The 15,800-nt window shown below is 41.5% G+C and overlaps 2 protein-coding genes across 2 annotated transcripts in view; one reads left to right on the forward strand and one right to left on the reverse strand.

Moving 5' to 3' along the window:
- The first annotated feature begins 487 nt into the window (after nt 1-487).
- LOC132862014 (protein-glutamine gamma-glutamyltransferase K-like) lies at nt 488-12,746 on the forward strand. The gene is made up of 14 exons (XM_060893827.1): nt 488-598; nt 2,585-2,835; nt 2,968-3,159; nt 4,961-5,212; nt 5,392-5,510; nt 7,492-7,599; nt 8,239-8,416; nt 8,622-8,760; nt 9,507-9,699; nt 9,787-9,940; nt 10,608-10,892; nt 10,988-11,148; nt 11,388-11,524; nt 11,653-12,746. The coding sequence occupies exons 2-14, from the start codon at nt 2,586-2,588 to the stop codon at nt 11,795-11,797; spliced, it is 2,313 nt and encodes a 770-aa protein (XP_060749810.1). The 5' UTR covers nt 488-598; nt 2,585; the 3' UTR covers nt 11,798-12,746.
- Nucleotides 12,747-12,942: 196 nt separating this feature from the next.
- LOC132862016 ((Lyso)-N-acylphosphatidylethanolamine lipase-like) overlaps nt 12,943-15,800 on the reverse strand; it is a 3,931-nt gene continuing 1,073 nt past the window's right edge. Inside the window, exons 3-8 of the mRNA XM_060893829.1 lie at nt 15,683-15,787; nt 15,007-15,295; nt 14,010-14,164; nt 13,785-13,896; nt 13,451-13,637; nt 12,943-13,177 (exon numbers count right to left, since the gene is read on the reverse strand). Of these exons, the coding sequence (XP_060749812.1) occupies nt 13,088-13,177; nt 13,451-13,637; nt 13,785-13,896; nt 14,010-14,164; nt 15,007-15,295; nt 15,683-15,787 (938 nt within the window). The 3' untranslated portion in view covers nt 12,943-13,087. The remainder of the gene's footprint in view (nt 13,178-13,450; nt 13,638-13,784; nt 13,897-14,009; nt 14,165-15,006; nt 15,296-15,682; nt 15,788-15,800) is intronic.

Here is a 15,800-nt window from a genome sequence, read left to right on the forward strand (position 1 = left end):
TGTACAACCGAGTAGCAAGAAATAAAATTAAATATAAAGATTCAAAATAAAATAAAATATAAGCAAAGATATAATCATAGGAAGATTTAACAAATAAATAAATAAAGTATAAAAGAAATATATAATAAACCCAGCAAACATATGCAGCTAATAAATGCCAAAATAGAGAAATTATTGTTTTACTATTTACTTACAATTATTTATTCATATATAATGTAATATATTATTAAAATAAAAAAATGTGTAAGCAAATTCATATAACTTATATTAATTTATTTATATTTTATATTATCCTATTTATTAAGATTAATTATAATATATATTATAAACGAATCAACGTCTTTATGGTTCTGTGTTTCTGCTCTGGCTTTTTTTTTTTTTTTAAAGTAAAGATCGCACCCATTATGTAACAGGCTTAAGAGTGTGTGTGGCTGTTGTACAGAAGGAGTGAATGTGTGTGTGTTTGGGTGTGTGTGTGACTATAAATATTTCCAGGTGTGTAAGTGACGGCACAAGTAAAGCAGGCAGCACCAGCAGAGGAAGGCAGTGAGAAACACAGTGAATACAATTAGACACTGAGACGCAGAACAACACACAGGTACAGTAGGAGCTCATGTTTACTCCTGTGTATGTGTGTGTGTATGTGTGTGTGTGTGTGTGTGTGTGTGTGTGTGTGTGTGTGTGTTTATCCAGTTTATTAGATTATCTTACACCATGCACAGCCAGTCTGTACCTTCTCTGTGCATCAGGATTAGATTATAAGTGAAGAATAATAAACTCCACGCATGCTGTTACAGATGAATAATTACTGACGGGGTGGTGTGACGAGTTACAGTTGATTTTCCTAGAGCAACACATTAGAAAGTGGTTTCTTTCTCTTCTACCACTAAATATGCCAACAAATAAAGAACTTTTTATCGATTTATAATTATATCTAATGTTAACTAACTTCCACAAGTTAATAAAACTCCTCTGTCTTCCTGAGAGCACTGATCCTGGAGACTCCTTTAATTCCTTTATTCGTTTCAGATGATCTGCAATATCTGGTGTACAGATTTGTGTAAATTTGCATATTAATATGATTGAATTTGCGTATTAATGCAATTTAATTAGCATTGAGATAAAACCATGACTTGGAGCTGGATTTTTGTCACTCGCTTTCACTAAGAGGTTTTTTTTCCTGGTGATCATTGGAGTCTATCCGAGGAATTCTCCACAGGAGGCGAGAATACACCTGTCCATCACCGTGCATGCACATTCACACGTAGGAAATTTGGGGAAATTATATAATATATCATTAGACCGACGTAAACCATCCCAAAATTCTAAATCTCTAAGACTAACAAAAGCTAAAGCTGTTTATTTTCCCACGAACATAATCAGAGGATTAGCTACTAAGGACGTTAGCTATGCTAACCAGGTTGTTCTTTTGGTTGTTCTGTAATGTAAAAAGGCGTGACTATTTTGAATACTTTCTAAATTACTCCGACCTCGTCGTCACAAAATCCTGATTCATCACAGTGTTCCAGCAAATAATATACAAAGGTAATTAAAAAAATGAAAATGAAAATGAAAATACTAGGGGGGGCACGGTGGCTTAGTGGTTAGCACGTTTGCCTCACACCTCCAGGGTCGGGGTTCGATTCCCGCCTCCACCTTGTGTGTGTGGAGTTTGCATGTTCTCCCCGTGCCTTCGGGGGTTTCCTCCGGGTACTCCGGTTTCCTCCCCCGGTCCAAAGACATGCATGGTAGGTTGACTGGCATCTCTGGAAAATTGTCCCGATTGTGTGAGTGAATGAGAGTGTGTGTGTGCCCTGCGATGGGTTGGCACTCTGTCCAGGGTGTATCCTGCCTTGATGCCCGACGACGCCTGAGATAGGCACAGGCTCCCCGTGACCCGAGGTAGTTCGGATAAGCGGTAGAAAATGAGTGAGTGAGTGAAAATACTGGATTTTTGTGCTTAAAAGAATTTGAGAACGGAGTAATAAAATGTCCGGCATCCCAAACATGTCAGCGATCTTATTAAGAAATAATGATCTTTTGTGTTCGAGTCCGAAAGATAAGAAGGTATAAAATGAGGAATTTTGTGTAACATTGCTGAACATTTATCTTTTTGCCTTCAGGCTCTTTGCAGTCATAAGATCCACATTCCTGTAACCAAGTAGAAACATGTGACAAAAGAGTTTTTATTTGATTTGTTTGCTTGAAAGCCTTTCTTTCTCCTCCCCAACATGAGAGACACTGCTGAAAGCTAAAAGTCTCCAGAAAGTGACAGCGCTGTTTGGCGTTAGTGATGAGAAACCTGTCGGTGTCATCATTTAAACATGATGAGTGTTGTGTTTGGATTTCTCCATTGTGAAATGTTGCTCAACTCTCATAGTATCTTGACACTTCATAATAAATGACAGCAGACATGTGACTGACGTGACCTCAAACTCAACCTCACCTTAACCTCGCTGCCTCAACAGCTCCATGTTAATGAGTAGAAAATTCCTATCTTCACTCACAGGATGGTCAGAGAGCCACATCATGGATGTATATCATGGGTTTTTTTTTTCTCTCACTTATATTTTCTGTGCTTCAGGATGCCGGGGGAAACATCCAATAACCGGGTCGGTCGCTATCCGAACGCTACGCTGTGGTACGAGGAACCAGAGAAGGAGGAGGATCTGGTGCCTGAGAATAACACTGAGAAAAAGGAAGGGGTGTATCGATGGTGGTTCCGTAAAATATGTCCGTGCTGCTTACGACCAGCCCAAAAGGACTCTGTGGAGCTCACTGGCATGCCAGACAATCCTGGAGGAAATCAGCCAGAGGAACCTCCTAAGATAAATGGTAAGGTGCTGAATGCGGTGGACGATGGGAGATGAAATTTACACCACTTTATATCCCTTCTCATTAGATATAAAAGACTCTCTATTTCTCTTTCTCTCTCTCTATCTCCATCTCTCTCCCTCTATCTCTCAGAAACTCTGTTATCAGTGTGCTCCATAGACCTCATCAAATCCAAAAAAGGTGAAAACCGAGTGAATCATCACACGGAACGTTACCATAGCGACAACCTCATCATCCGCAGAGGGCAGAGGTTTCAGATGTGGATTGAGCTCTCACGACCTTTCAACCCCAAAACTGACAAACTGCACCTCGAGCTCAAACTTGGTGAGTTTTATTAGTCGACAATCAGCCGTTAATCAGTCAGTGTTCCTGTTTTACAGACTGCTAAAGATGATTAGTCCCAGCTAATCACGATTAGTAGTCATGGATTCAAACTTGTTATTGTAATATTCTGTGTTTAAATACTCAAATTGGGGACACGGTGACTTAGTGGTCAGCGCGTTCGCCTCACACCTCCAGGGTTGTGGGTTCGATTCCCGCCTCCACCTTGTGTGTGTGGAGTTTGTATGTTCTCCCCGTGCCTCGGGGGTTTCCTCCGGGTACTCCGGTTTCCTCCCCCGGTCCAAAGACATGCATGGTAGGTTGATTGGCATCTCTGGAAAATTGTCCGTAGTGTGTGAGTGCGTGAGTGAATGAGAGAGTGTGTGTGTGCCCTGCGATGGGTTGGCACTCCGTCCAGGGTGTATCCTGCTTTGATGCCTGATGACGCCTGAGATAGGCACAGGCTCCCCGTGACCTGAGGTAGTTCGGATAAGCGGTAGAAAAAGAATGAATGAATGAATACTCATAACTACAACCAAGTCAACAGCCCAAAGTGTTTATTTCACCAAAACCAGCATTTATTTATTAAAGACACTTATTTCTTGACTATAAGTGGATAAAATGTGACGTGTCTCTACTGTGAATATATGCGGATACAAGGCTCCGATTTTTGCCTGTTGTCATGGCAACATTTACTTTGAGATTTACGAAATTTGGAAGACTTACATTTATACTGTACATCTGAGCAGTTGAGGTTTAAGGGCCGTGCTCAAGGGCCCAGCAGTGGCATCTTGTTGTCAATAGAAGGTCCTCAAAAGGATAGTGTTGAGGAAGTTTTGAGGTTTAAGAGAATTAAAGAATAAAGTATCACACTGGTTGTCACGTGCAAGAGCTGCGTAGGTAGCAGGACCCCACACTCCTTGTGTAGTCTGAGAGAGGAAGGGCCACGGCCATTGATTACGTCAAAATGTTCTAGACAGAATTCAAACAAAGAAGACGTCATCGATCATTGGCTCAAAATCATTGCATGCTCATCTCCTGATCATGTTAATCTGGATCTGCCAAGGTCTGCTAGAAGGTTTACTGGAAGCTGTTTATGTCTAATTCCCGACAACTCGTCTCCAGTCCCCTCTGCCCTCGTCATAATCTAAGAAAACAACCGATGGCAATGACAGTTTGTAGCCACATCAGCTACAAGGGAAAAGCATAGAAGGACAAGACAAGGCCTTATAAACATCTTTAGATTAGAAATTTCCACCACCCTTTCCTCCTTTTGTCCCTGGGACAATGTGTGTGTGTGTGTGTGTGTGTGTGTGTGTGTGTGTGTGTGTGTGTGTGTGTGTGTGTGTGTGTGTGTGTGTGCGGTATTTTTAAATGAACAGATAATCTATGGAAGGAATCGATAATGAACTGCAGGAGTGAGTGTTGTGTATAATTTTTCCTCCATTCCCATTGTTCCACCTTTTTAATGTTTATTGTATTTGTAGGTGTGGTGTGTGTGGTGTGTGTGTGGTGTGTGTCTCAGAGAAAAACCCAAAGGGGTGCAGTTCATGGGGGTGGGAAATGAATGCGAGAGTTAGACATGTTTGTATTCTTAAGCTCTCCTTGTTGAGACAGGTTCGGCAGGCGTGTTATCTCTGGTCTCACAGATATACAGTATGTGTCATATATCTAGATCATCTAGTTTTCTCCTGCTAGATCTCTTTTATTTGTGTTATTGAGGATAAACAAAAGTGTAGTGATGATAAGATTTAGTTCCTAGGCAAGTTTGGTTAACTTTTCTGCATATGTGTGTGTGTTTCAGGTTCTAACCCAATGGTATCAAAGGGCACCCTAGTGACCGTTCCTCTAGTCGACGATTTGCAGGACGATTGCTGGGAAGCCAAGATCGTCGAGAAGAATGGCAACAAAATCAAACTATCCGTCAACTCCCTGCCCACTGCTCCCATTGGTCAATACAAGCTCGCTGTTGTAACTCAGACGCCCGATGGGAACAGCACTTCAGCGTATAAACCTGAAAACGACATCTACATGCTTTTTAACCCCTGGTGTGAAGGTAAGTGCTGGGAGAGAAAGATCTAAACATCTAAACATCTAAACATCTAAAACTTCCTATTCAAATGTATTCAAAATATCAGAAATTCATTATTTACTCTCTTTCTCTCTCTCTCTCTCTCTCTCTCTCTCTCTCTCTCTCTCTCTCTCTCTCTCTCTCTCGCTCTCTCTCTTCCTCAGATGATTCGGTGTATATGGATGATGAGGAGGAGAGGAAAGAATACGTTCTGAACGACGTGGGGAGGATCTACTACGGTACGGCGTCTCAGATTGGAGAAAGAACCTGGAACTTTGGACAGGTATTAAGACCATCATTCCCAACCACCTCTAAGATAAAGTTCCCAGAAAATATCCAGTAGCTTTTGGTATGACCTATGGGGCAAATGGTTAAGGCTCTGGGTTGTTGATCGGAAGGTCAGAGGCCAAGCCTCTGCACTGCCAAGCTGCCACTGTTGGGTAAGTCCCATAACCCTTCCTGCTCCATTGGCGCTGTATCATAGCTGCTCCCGCACTCTGATCCCAACCTCCTCAGTTGGGATATGCAAAGAAAAGCCTTCTGATGTAATGTATATCGTCGCTGTCAGACGGAATCCTCGTATCTCCAAAACCGTTATTTTTCAGAAAATTCAAAAAACGCAGTACCTTATCTGCAGTACACAGGGTTTAGTCCGTGTTGCAGTGGATTGTCTTGCGCTAAATTCCTGTCCTCAGACGAGCACCAGAACTAGCGGGGGTCAAGATTTTTTTTCTTTGAGCCCAGTGTTTTGAAGACATTTACCTCAGAAGACGTGTTGATTCGTTGCGACTCTTCTTGAGGAGAAATATGAAGTGAAGCTCTCCCACGGAGTGAGGAAGAGGTGGACAGTTGAAGTGTCCAAAGGAGTTATGAGATTTGTGCTCAAGCTATTTTCAAGACTTTAGATTGGTTAATAACTTGTAAAAATAACAGACCCACGTGGGGACTGACCAATAGCATCGATATGTGAAAAAATATGAAAATGACCAAATTTGGACATACGAGGTTTCCGCCCGACAGCGACGATATGTGTCATAATAAAAGCTCCTTTGCCACAATTTCATTTGTTTCTTTTCAAAGTAAAATCTAAGCGAATTTGCCGGAGCCCTGAGTTTCTGTAACAACCTCCGGAAATTTATCCTAACAGAAAACGAAGAAGAAGTGCGTTAGGATACAGGTTACAGCCAGGATCTAACTGATAAGGAGAATGATGCCAAAATCACAAGTAGTACTAGGTGGTACTTTTCCCGGTGAAGTACTTTCAGAGGTTGCAGATGCATATCCATGAGCTTCATCAGCTGGGGAAAACTATTCTGGGATTTGTTTAGAGATTTTAATCAGCCAATCAGGTGCCGAGGAACATTACGGTGTTAAAGTTGTATGTAAAGGCTGAAAAAAATTTGGCGTACATCAGTGTGACTGTAAGCAAATCAGCTTACTACCATCTCAGAAATATAGCCAGAATTAGATGTTTTGTCTCAAGACAGGACTTAGAGAAACTTGTTCATGCTTTCATCACCAGCAGGGTGGATTATTGCAATGGACTCCTTACTGGGATCCCAAAAAGACCATTAGACAGCTGCAGCTCATACAGAACGCTGCTGCCAGAATTCTGACCAGAACCAAAAGATCTGAGCAAATCACTCCAGTCCTCAGGTCCTTACACTGGCTTCCAGTTAGATTTAGAATAGATTTTAAAGTATTGTTACTCGTTTATAAATCACTTCATGGCTTAGGAACGAAATACATGACAGATATGCTAACTGAATAGAAACCAAGCAGACTACTGTACTCAGATCATTAGGATCAGGTCAGTTAGAGATACCGAGGGTTCACTCAAAACAAGGTGCGTCAGCTTTTAGTTATTACGCCACCTATAGCTGGAATCAGCTTCCAGAAGAGATCAGATGTGCTTCAACAGTAGACACTTTTACATCAAGATTAAAAACACATCTGTTTAACTCTGTATTTACTAAATGATCACTGTGCTGCGTCACACTGACTGCACTTTTTATCCAAAACACTTTTACTCCTGTTTTATTCTTTTTAACATAACTGTTTTTATTGAAATCACATTTATTTTCTTTAATTGTTCTTTGTTTTTATTATGATTTTATCGTGTCTCTTATTTTTACATATATATTTTTTTCTCTCTTATAAACTGTTTTCTAATTTCTATGTAAAGCACTTTGAATGACCTCTGTGTATGAAATGTGTATACAAATAAACTTGCCTTGCCTAAGTGTGATTCATCTTTTGTGCAGTTTTCTGATGGAGTTCTGGCGGCGTGTCTGTTTGTACTAGAGAAGAGTCGAACCCCTGCGTCTGGGTGGGGAGACCCTGTTACCGTCAGCAGACTCGTGTCAGCGATGGTGAGTAGCTAAAAAAAGTTATTACAAATGTTAGTAAATACACGTTCACTTAGAAGCACGTGACTTATACTGACGCGTTGGTGAATTCTCAAATCTGATTGGTCGGAAACTTTCAACTCACATTTGACATCTGCAAGTAGAGCTTTATACTTTTATAATCTTATCATTTAAAGTGATTTAGTTTGCAAACATTCCAGAATATTAGCTGTAACTATAAAGGGATAAAATAGTATGATATTGCACTTTAATAAAATTGTTAGTCTTGGAAAATTGCTGTGGTGTAAAAAGAATACATTTTATTGGAAAGCTGATGTTGCAGCTTGCAGTCAGTCATGTTCAGTTCCTTGTGTATTACATACTGTATTCGGCTTCATTTCCATATGCAGCAATGCATGACTCCAAAATGTTAAAGAAACCAGGGGTAGAAGAGGAACTGAGTCATTTGTAAGTTATTTTTAAGCAGCAGGTTGAACACACGCGTGGCTGAACGACGGAAATAGACTTCGGAGAATTTTAGTTCCTGAAAACAAATAATAAAAGCAACAAATAATAGCAAAATTAGACTCTAGACTCGCTGAGGGTCCAGTACCAGTTGTGTATATGATGGTAAGATCTGATTGATGGTTTTCTTGCAACAAGATCAATACTCCTGATGACCAAGGCGTCCTGGAAGGCAACTGGTCCGGCAACTACGCAGACGGGACGTCTCCGACGGCATGGAGCGGCAGTGTCGACATCCTGAAGCAGTACCACAGCAGCGGAGGCTTGCCTGTCAAATACGGCCAGTGCTGGGTCTTCTCAGGTGTCACCACTACAGGTAAGGCTGATACCTGAGAAGACAGTGTCTGTGTGTGTGTGTGTGTGTGTGTGTGTGTGTGTGTGTGTGTGTGTGTGTGTGTGTGTGTGTTTTGGATATATGTTGGGTGCTGCTGCTTAAATAGTTGTCATTTTGCATTGTAAAAAAAAAAACAAAAACACTGTTATTTCCATCTTCATCTTGTTTCAGTATGTGTTTTTCTCAGTTCTCAGGTGTTTAGGAATCCCCACGCGCAGCGTCACGAACTTCGACTCCGCCCACGACACTGACGTCTCCCTGACCAATGACGTGTATCTGGACGAGAACATGGAGCCCATTTTAGAACTCAACAGTGATTCTGTCTGGTACTGAAAACACACACCCACACACACACACCCACACACACACACACACCCACACACACACACACCCACACACCCACACACCCACACCCACCCACCCACACACACACACACACACACACACACACACACACACACACACACACCTTTATGAAATTTCCATGTTCCACAGCAGTTATGAATTTTGATACAAGTCACAACACATCTCTACAACTAGAGAAATGTTCAGTGGAAAAACTTTATGCCACATTCCAGTGTTCCTATAGCAACCATAATCCATGAACATTTGGTATAAAACATTCACGCCAAAGTTCCTGGTAATTATTATTATTTTTTTTCTTGTTGTGCTTTTGGTCCCACAGACAGTATAGAATACAGCAATCAATCTGTCAATCAATCAACATCAAGCTTTTTCCATTTTTCACCAAGATAACGAGTAGTGGGGAAAAGGTTGTTGTTCAATGTTAGGACTAAACATCATTATGTAACCAAAGCAACTACTAACACCTCAACAAGTCAAACCTGCTTTGTTAGTGGAAAAGTGATGTGAAGTCTGAGCTTGCACACAAATAGATGTATAAGCCTTACTTACTCCTGCTCTCTCTCCCTCTCTCTCTCTCTCTCTCTCTCTCTCTCTTCTCTCTCCCTCTCCCCCCTCTCTCCCCCCCTCTCTCCCTCTCTCTCTCTCTTCTCCCCCCCCCCCCTCTCCCTCTCTCTCTCTCTCTCTCTCTCTCTCTCCCTCTCTGCAGGAATTTTCACGTGTGGAACGAATGCTGGATGGCTCGGGCCGATCTGCCGGTCGGCATGGGAGGTTGGCAGGTGGTGGATTCCACACCTCAAGAGACGAGTCAGGGCTTGTACTGCTGTGGCCCTAGTTCGGTGGCAGCGATCCGTGATGGACAGGTCTACCTTAAATTTGACGCACCCTTCGTCTTTGCCGAGGTTAGAAAACACTTGAATTAATGGCAGTGATATGAAAGATTTATTTCAAAGCAAAAGCCACTAATCCTGACTGTGTGTGTTTTGTAGGTAAACAGTGATAAGATCTACTGGCAGAGAAACCCTGATGGCACCTTCTCACAGATCTACTGTGAGAAGAACGCAGTGGGTCACTGCATCAGCACCAAGGCAGTTGGATCTGAGAAGAGAGAAGACATTACACACCTCTACAAACACCCAGAAGGTGAAAACCCTGAACATACTCATGCCAGAAAATCCCCCACCGCTCCATCACACACACACACACTCACACACACACACACACATACACACACACACACACACAAACATACACACACACATACACACACACACACAAACACACATACATACAGAAACATACACACACATACACATACACTCACACACACACACGCACATACACACACACACAAACACACAAACACACGCTCACACACATACACACACACATACTCATACACATACACACATATACACACACACATATACACACACAAACACACATATACACACACAAACACACACACACTCACACACACACACACATATACACAAACATACGCTCACATACACACATGCACATACACACACATACACACACACACACACACACAAACACACATACACACACTCACACATATACACACACACATGTTCACACACATACTGTACACAAACACATGCTCACACACATACAAACACACACACACACATGCACATGTATACCCCTAAAAAAATAACCCACATTTCCATTGAGTGTTTCCTTTATCTTTTATATATTGGGATCCAAACAAAAAATAAGAATCATCAATAGTGTCAACATTTGCTTTGCTAAAATTTTGCCACCCTCCTGCTTTTATTACCACTAGGTTCTGAACAGGAGCGAATCTCAGTGGAAACTGCCACCCGCTACGGGTCAAAGCCTAACATCTACCCTGCTTCTGTGACCAAAGACGTCACATTAGAGGTCACAATGAAAGGAGAAGGGCCTCGAATGGGAGAAGATGCACACCTGTATATCAACATGAAGAACTGCAGCTCAGCCAACCGCAGTACCATCCTTCACAGCCAAGTGGCAGTCATGTACTACACTGGTGTGCAAAAGGCTGTGATGAAAAAAGCTGATACTGAGGTGGAGCTCAGACCCAACGAAGGTGAAAGACTCGTCCTTTTGTTCGCCATTCGCTGCCATTGTATCCGTACAATACTGACTCTACATCATATATTTTCTTTTGATTTTTTTTTATAGTCCAGACCCTGGAATGGACCCTTCCGTATGACCTGTACAAGAATGAGCTGGTGGACCAGGCGGCCCTGATGCTCACCCTATCTGGACGAGTCAGTGAGACCAACCAGGTTCTGGCAACCCAGTTCAACTTCCGCCTGCGTACACCTGACATCATCATCACCGTGAGTCCTTACGTCTTTCATACTGCATAATGAAATGTGTCTCTTACTTTTCCATTAGCCTTTTTAATCTTTTAAAGTTTTCCAAACTGTACAGAACAAAACAAAGTGAGTTTTTAATCATTTACTGTACAATGCAGTCCAATTCCATTTACAGACGCTATTTCTTCGTTAAAAGGGATTTTTTTTAAAATAAACAAACACATTTTACGTACCGACTCGCTTGTATTTTTTCTATACAGCCTGTAGGGGATGCTGTAGTTGGTAAAGTGATGTCAGCTAAACTCATCTTTAAAAACCCGCTACCACAAGTCCTTAAAAACGTGAAGTTCAGGATCGAAGGCTTGGGCTTGCAGAACATCAGAGAGATCTCCTACGGGTACATTTTTTGCCTTTGTCCTCATTGGGACTTTAAACCGATACGATTTACTGGTTTTAATGTTCAGGAGTTTTTGAAATCGTTCAGATTTGCGTTTGACGTTAGCGTAATCTTTCCTTCTCTTCCAGGGATGTGGACAGACTGGCGACCGTCACCCTGACGGAGAAGTTTATTCCTACCTTGGCTGGTCAGAGGAAGCTTCTCGCCGCTCTGGACTGTCAGCAGCTCACGCAGGTTCACGGCGTTGCCGACATCTTGGTTAAGGAGAAGTGAAAACGGGCACGAAGGCAAACCACCATGAGATCACCTCAAAAAAAGATGAAGCGAGGGGGACGACAGAAACGATAGACCGTAGCGCTGTGTTCAAATTAGAAAATACAAAGTGTTGTTAGAGGCTTCAAAGCTTTGGGGACGTTTGTTAAAATATTGTTCAAACAAGGGAAAGATTTCACTTCATCTCGTAGTGCAGAATGACGCTGATTGAAGCTCTTGGGGGTAAAACGTCGATCTAGAACATGGTTGATTTTTTCAGACAGGGTTTCAAGAAGAAACCCGTAAAGAAGCGATTTTTTATGAATCTTGTTTTTTTTTTTAACAGAATTTTGGTCTAAAATTTCTTTATATAACAGCTCACAGCTATCGATATTTTTTTTTACAATATAAAAGTTCTTTTAAAAACATCCTGCAGTCTTATATTTTTCCCTGGTGAGGGTTCCGTCCGAGGCCCAAAGCCCAAAGCTTACTCACCAGCGTGTTGTTAACCCTAACTCTACTACATGATTTGTTTATTTACAGACTCTTGATGATCTCGAGCTGTCACTGTAACGGCTGATTTAATCCGCCTGCTTAAAATAGCGTGGATTTACGTACTGCTTAACAGTATTCGAGACTAAAAGGCTTCAGACGAGCTTTCATTTCACGCCACACCGCTATTTTCTTCTGCCGACGTCTTGAGGCGCTGTGTGTGAAATTCTGGGACAATGTGACCTTTTTTCCTTATTATACACTTGTTTATAATGTATATTTATACAGTTGTACTTTTTATTTAACTTATTGTTTTTTAATTTATGCAAGTTCTGTAGACGGAAATGGACGATTCGATCTAATGGAGGTTTAGTTGATGTATTACACAGTGTGTAGATTTAAAAGCTGTACCTTATTCGCACTATAATCACTTTTATACACTGAAAATCCAGTAAAATCCTTCTGAACATTTGACAGACGTTTGTGTTTGATATTGAATTTCATTCATTGTTCACTTTTTGATTCATTAAGAATGATTTATTTTTTTCCATTGCTTTAAATACTAAACTGGAGTCACTACTTCATTGTGTAAGGGTCTCACACACACACACACACACACACACACACACACACACACACACACACACACAGTAACCAAATCAAGGATCAGTGAATTCATGTGATAAAGATTTATTTAAAAAGGAAAATGTGACATTGATCATTAAAGTAATAAACTGTACAAGTACACACAAACTCTCTCTCTCACACACACACACACACACACACACACACACACACACACACACACACACACACAGGTTAATCCACAGTGTCACAGATGCTCTGCACCACAGCATTGAACGCTTGAGGCTTATCAGCATAAACATGATGAGGAGATCCTTCAACAACCTGGAGAGAGAGAGAGAGAGAGAGAGAGAGAGAGAGACAGAGACAGAGACAGAGAGACACAAACAGACAGACAGACAGACAGACACAGAGAGACACAAACAGACAGACAGACATGGTATTAAAAATATTACAATGTGTATAAATAAAAATGAATATTTATGATTGATGTCAAAAGCCATTCCTCAGTATTTAAAGTCTTGTGGTGCATTCTGGGTAAAGAAAATCTCTACTGTTGTATGTTGTATATATTGTATATATTGTTCTATACCACACCACTGTATGTGTGTAGCTGTTGGGTCTGAGCCGGGCGACTTGCTCTCCGGTCGCACTGTCCATCCATGACTGGCCTCCATACACCAGGGTCACTGGGAGGTCAGGGGGCAAGAGGTGAACCCGGTCCAGCATGGGCCTCTTTGCCCAAAGCAGGGAGACAGACATGGCTCTGAACCCGACCTCTCCACTGAGAGAGAGAGAATGAATGAATGAATGAGTCTTTTGTTTTTGACTTTTTTTCTTTTACTCACCTATAAAGTTGCCCCTAAAAATAAATCTAAAAAATCTAAAATATCGATCAGGGTCGTGTCTCAGACATAACATAGTAAAGTACCTGGGAGTCTGAGCATTACAGTGATAGATGTATTCCATAATGGTATCATCATTAAAAATCTCCTCAAAGTTCCTCTTGAAGTCTGGTCGAACTCGGCTGATTAACTTTGGACCTGTAAAATAAAATGAGAAGATCATTAAAAGAATAAGATCTTATCGTGCTTGTGTTTTGTGTTTGTGACGTCACACATTCGCCCATCATCTCGAACACCACGTTGCCTCTTACCCCATGGCCCAGTGGCCCGGACAACAGCCAAAGGGTTGAAAAACGATGCCATGGATAAGACCATCTCCACCCAGCGTGGGAATCCAAGACTCGCCACCCCGCCGGGAGGCACGGGCTCGAAACCCCAGGGCTCCACCAGGATCAGGTGACGAACTCTGAGGGGGGGGGAAGTGGTGGAGATGAAAAGGGGTGTGGCTTCTATGCCTGTCAGTCTCATTCAGTAGGGTGTGGCCTCCTAACTACAACACAACATATGACTTAGCACTACAGCCAAAATCTCAAAATCATCTTTTCTCTTAAACCCTAATATGACACGAAATCAATTAATCAATGAAGATAAAAAAAAAAATCAAACGAAAGACACGGTTGCATTATTTATTGAAATTTATAGAGCTAAAATTGTTGAACAATAAAAGACGCAGTGATCTTTGACCATTTCCAGGTGTTACAGTTACGGTTTATTTCAAATTCTGTCACAGCGACTACTTCAGTTTTTTCCTTTCCTCTTTTGTTGGGGCTACAAACCACCAGACCACATGACACTGAAGTGTGCACACACCAATAACACACTCCATAACACTAACAAACTGTATACGATGACTTGCATAAATATTCACCCCCCCACTTGAAGGTAACGGCGTTTTGTAGTGTTACAACTTGGAACTGAACCCGAGTTTTCATGAATCTACACAAAATCTACACTACAACTGATTGTGTAAGTGTTCAAAAGTGTTGCTGTGAAAGCTTAAAATTAGTTTTAGTTAAACGGAGTCAACCGGTGTGCAATTAGAGTGTCAAATGAGCTCAGTGAGAGGGACGAACTTCTGGAAAACCGTCCATCATCCACCACCATGTTTCACTGTAGGTTTTGTGTCCAAGTTAAGGGGGTGATTACTTATGCAGGGCACTATATCTTAATTTCTTGTCACTTTTGCCTGACTGATATATAAATATATATATATATATATATACACATAATATATTTATTTCCTTTCACCTCTCAGGATACTGTATGGCATATGAAGTTGCCAGGTAACCTCCTAAGCTGTGACCTAATAGGATCATTTTCTCCAGGCCCAGCGTCCGCCTCCAGTGTTCTATAGAGATGACGGACTGCTGCTCGGCCTGAACGGGGTCCAGCGGGAAGCGAGGGTGAGAGCTGCGTCCGAATCCTAGCAGGTCAAAAGCGAAGATGGGACGTGATCGACACAAAGGGTCTAGGTTCCTGATCCACAGACCGACGCCACCCCCGAAGCCGTGTACCATCACCAGCGGAGTCTGTGAGCCTGGAAAAAGAGAGAATTTTTATACATGATGCTAATGTTTATGTTTTTTTTGTATTTATCATGTGCTGAACATCTGTATTGAGTTCCAAAGTCTTTATCCTGATTTGATGTGCATTATTTAAAACTTTCTATAAACTCTTTAAAACCATATGACCAGCCAGTCAAAAGTTTGTGCACCCCTGCTCATAGACATTATCTGTTTATAGGAGTTTTCAGTAACAACAATGACATCAGTGAAATAAAAACACCAATCAAACTATGACCAGGAAAACAAAATGACATCCTTTTATATTTGAATTTTTCACAGTATTTATGATAAAGCTCTGCTTGATTAGGGAACAAAAATGACCCATTAACAGAAAATGTGGACTCAGACTGAGAGCCTACGTGAATTTGGAGCATCTCTGTGACTTTTATGAGTAACTGTGAGAGTCCAGATTCTGTCCCGAGTCGGCAGCGAGACAAAACGAGCCCACAGATCATTCTGAACACCTAAAGAGAAAAA

This window comes from Tachysurus vachellii, chromosome 19, assembly GCF_030014155.1.
Source record: "Tachysurus vachellii isolate PV-2020 chromosome 19, HZAU_Pvac_v1, whole genome shotgun sequence".
NCBI classification, from domain to species: Eukaryota; Metazoa; Chordata; class Actinopteri; order Siluriformes; family Bagridae; genus Tachysurus; species Tachysurus vachellii.

Bases quoted from the DNA above. Each gene is read 5' to 3' on its own strand.
- LOC132862014 (XM_060893827.1), top strand. From the start codon at position 2,586: ATGCCGGGGGAAACATCCAATAACCGGGTCGGTCGCTATCCGAACGCT. The intron at 2,836-2,967 runs GTAAGGTGCTGA...TCTATCTCTCAG, and splicing joins GGAACCTCCTAAGATAAATG to AAACTCTGTTATCAGTGTGC. The intron at 3,160-4,960 runs GTGAGTTTTATT...TGTGTGTTTCAG, and splicing joins GCACCTCGAGCTCAAACTTG to GTTCTAACCCAATGGTATCA.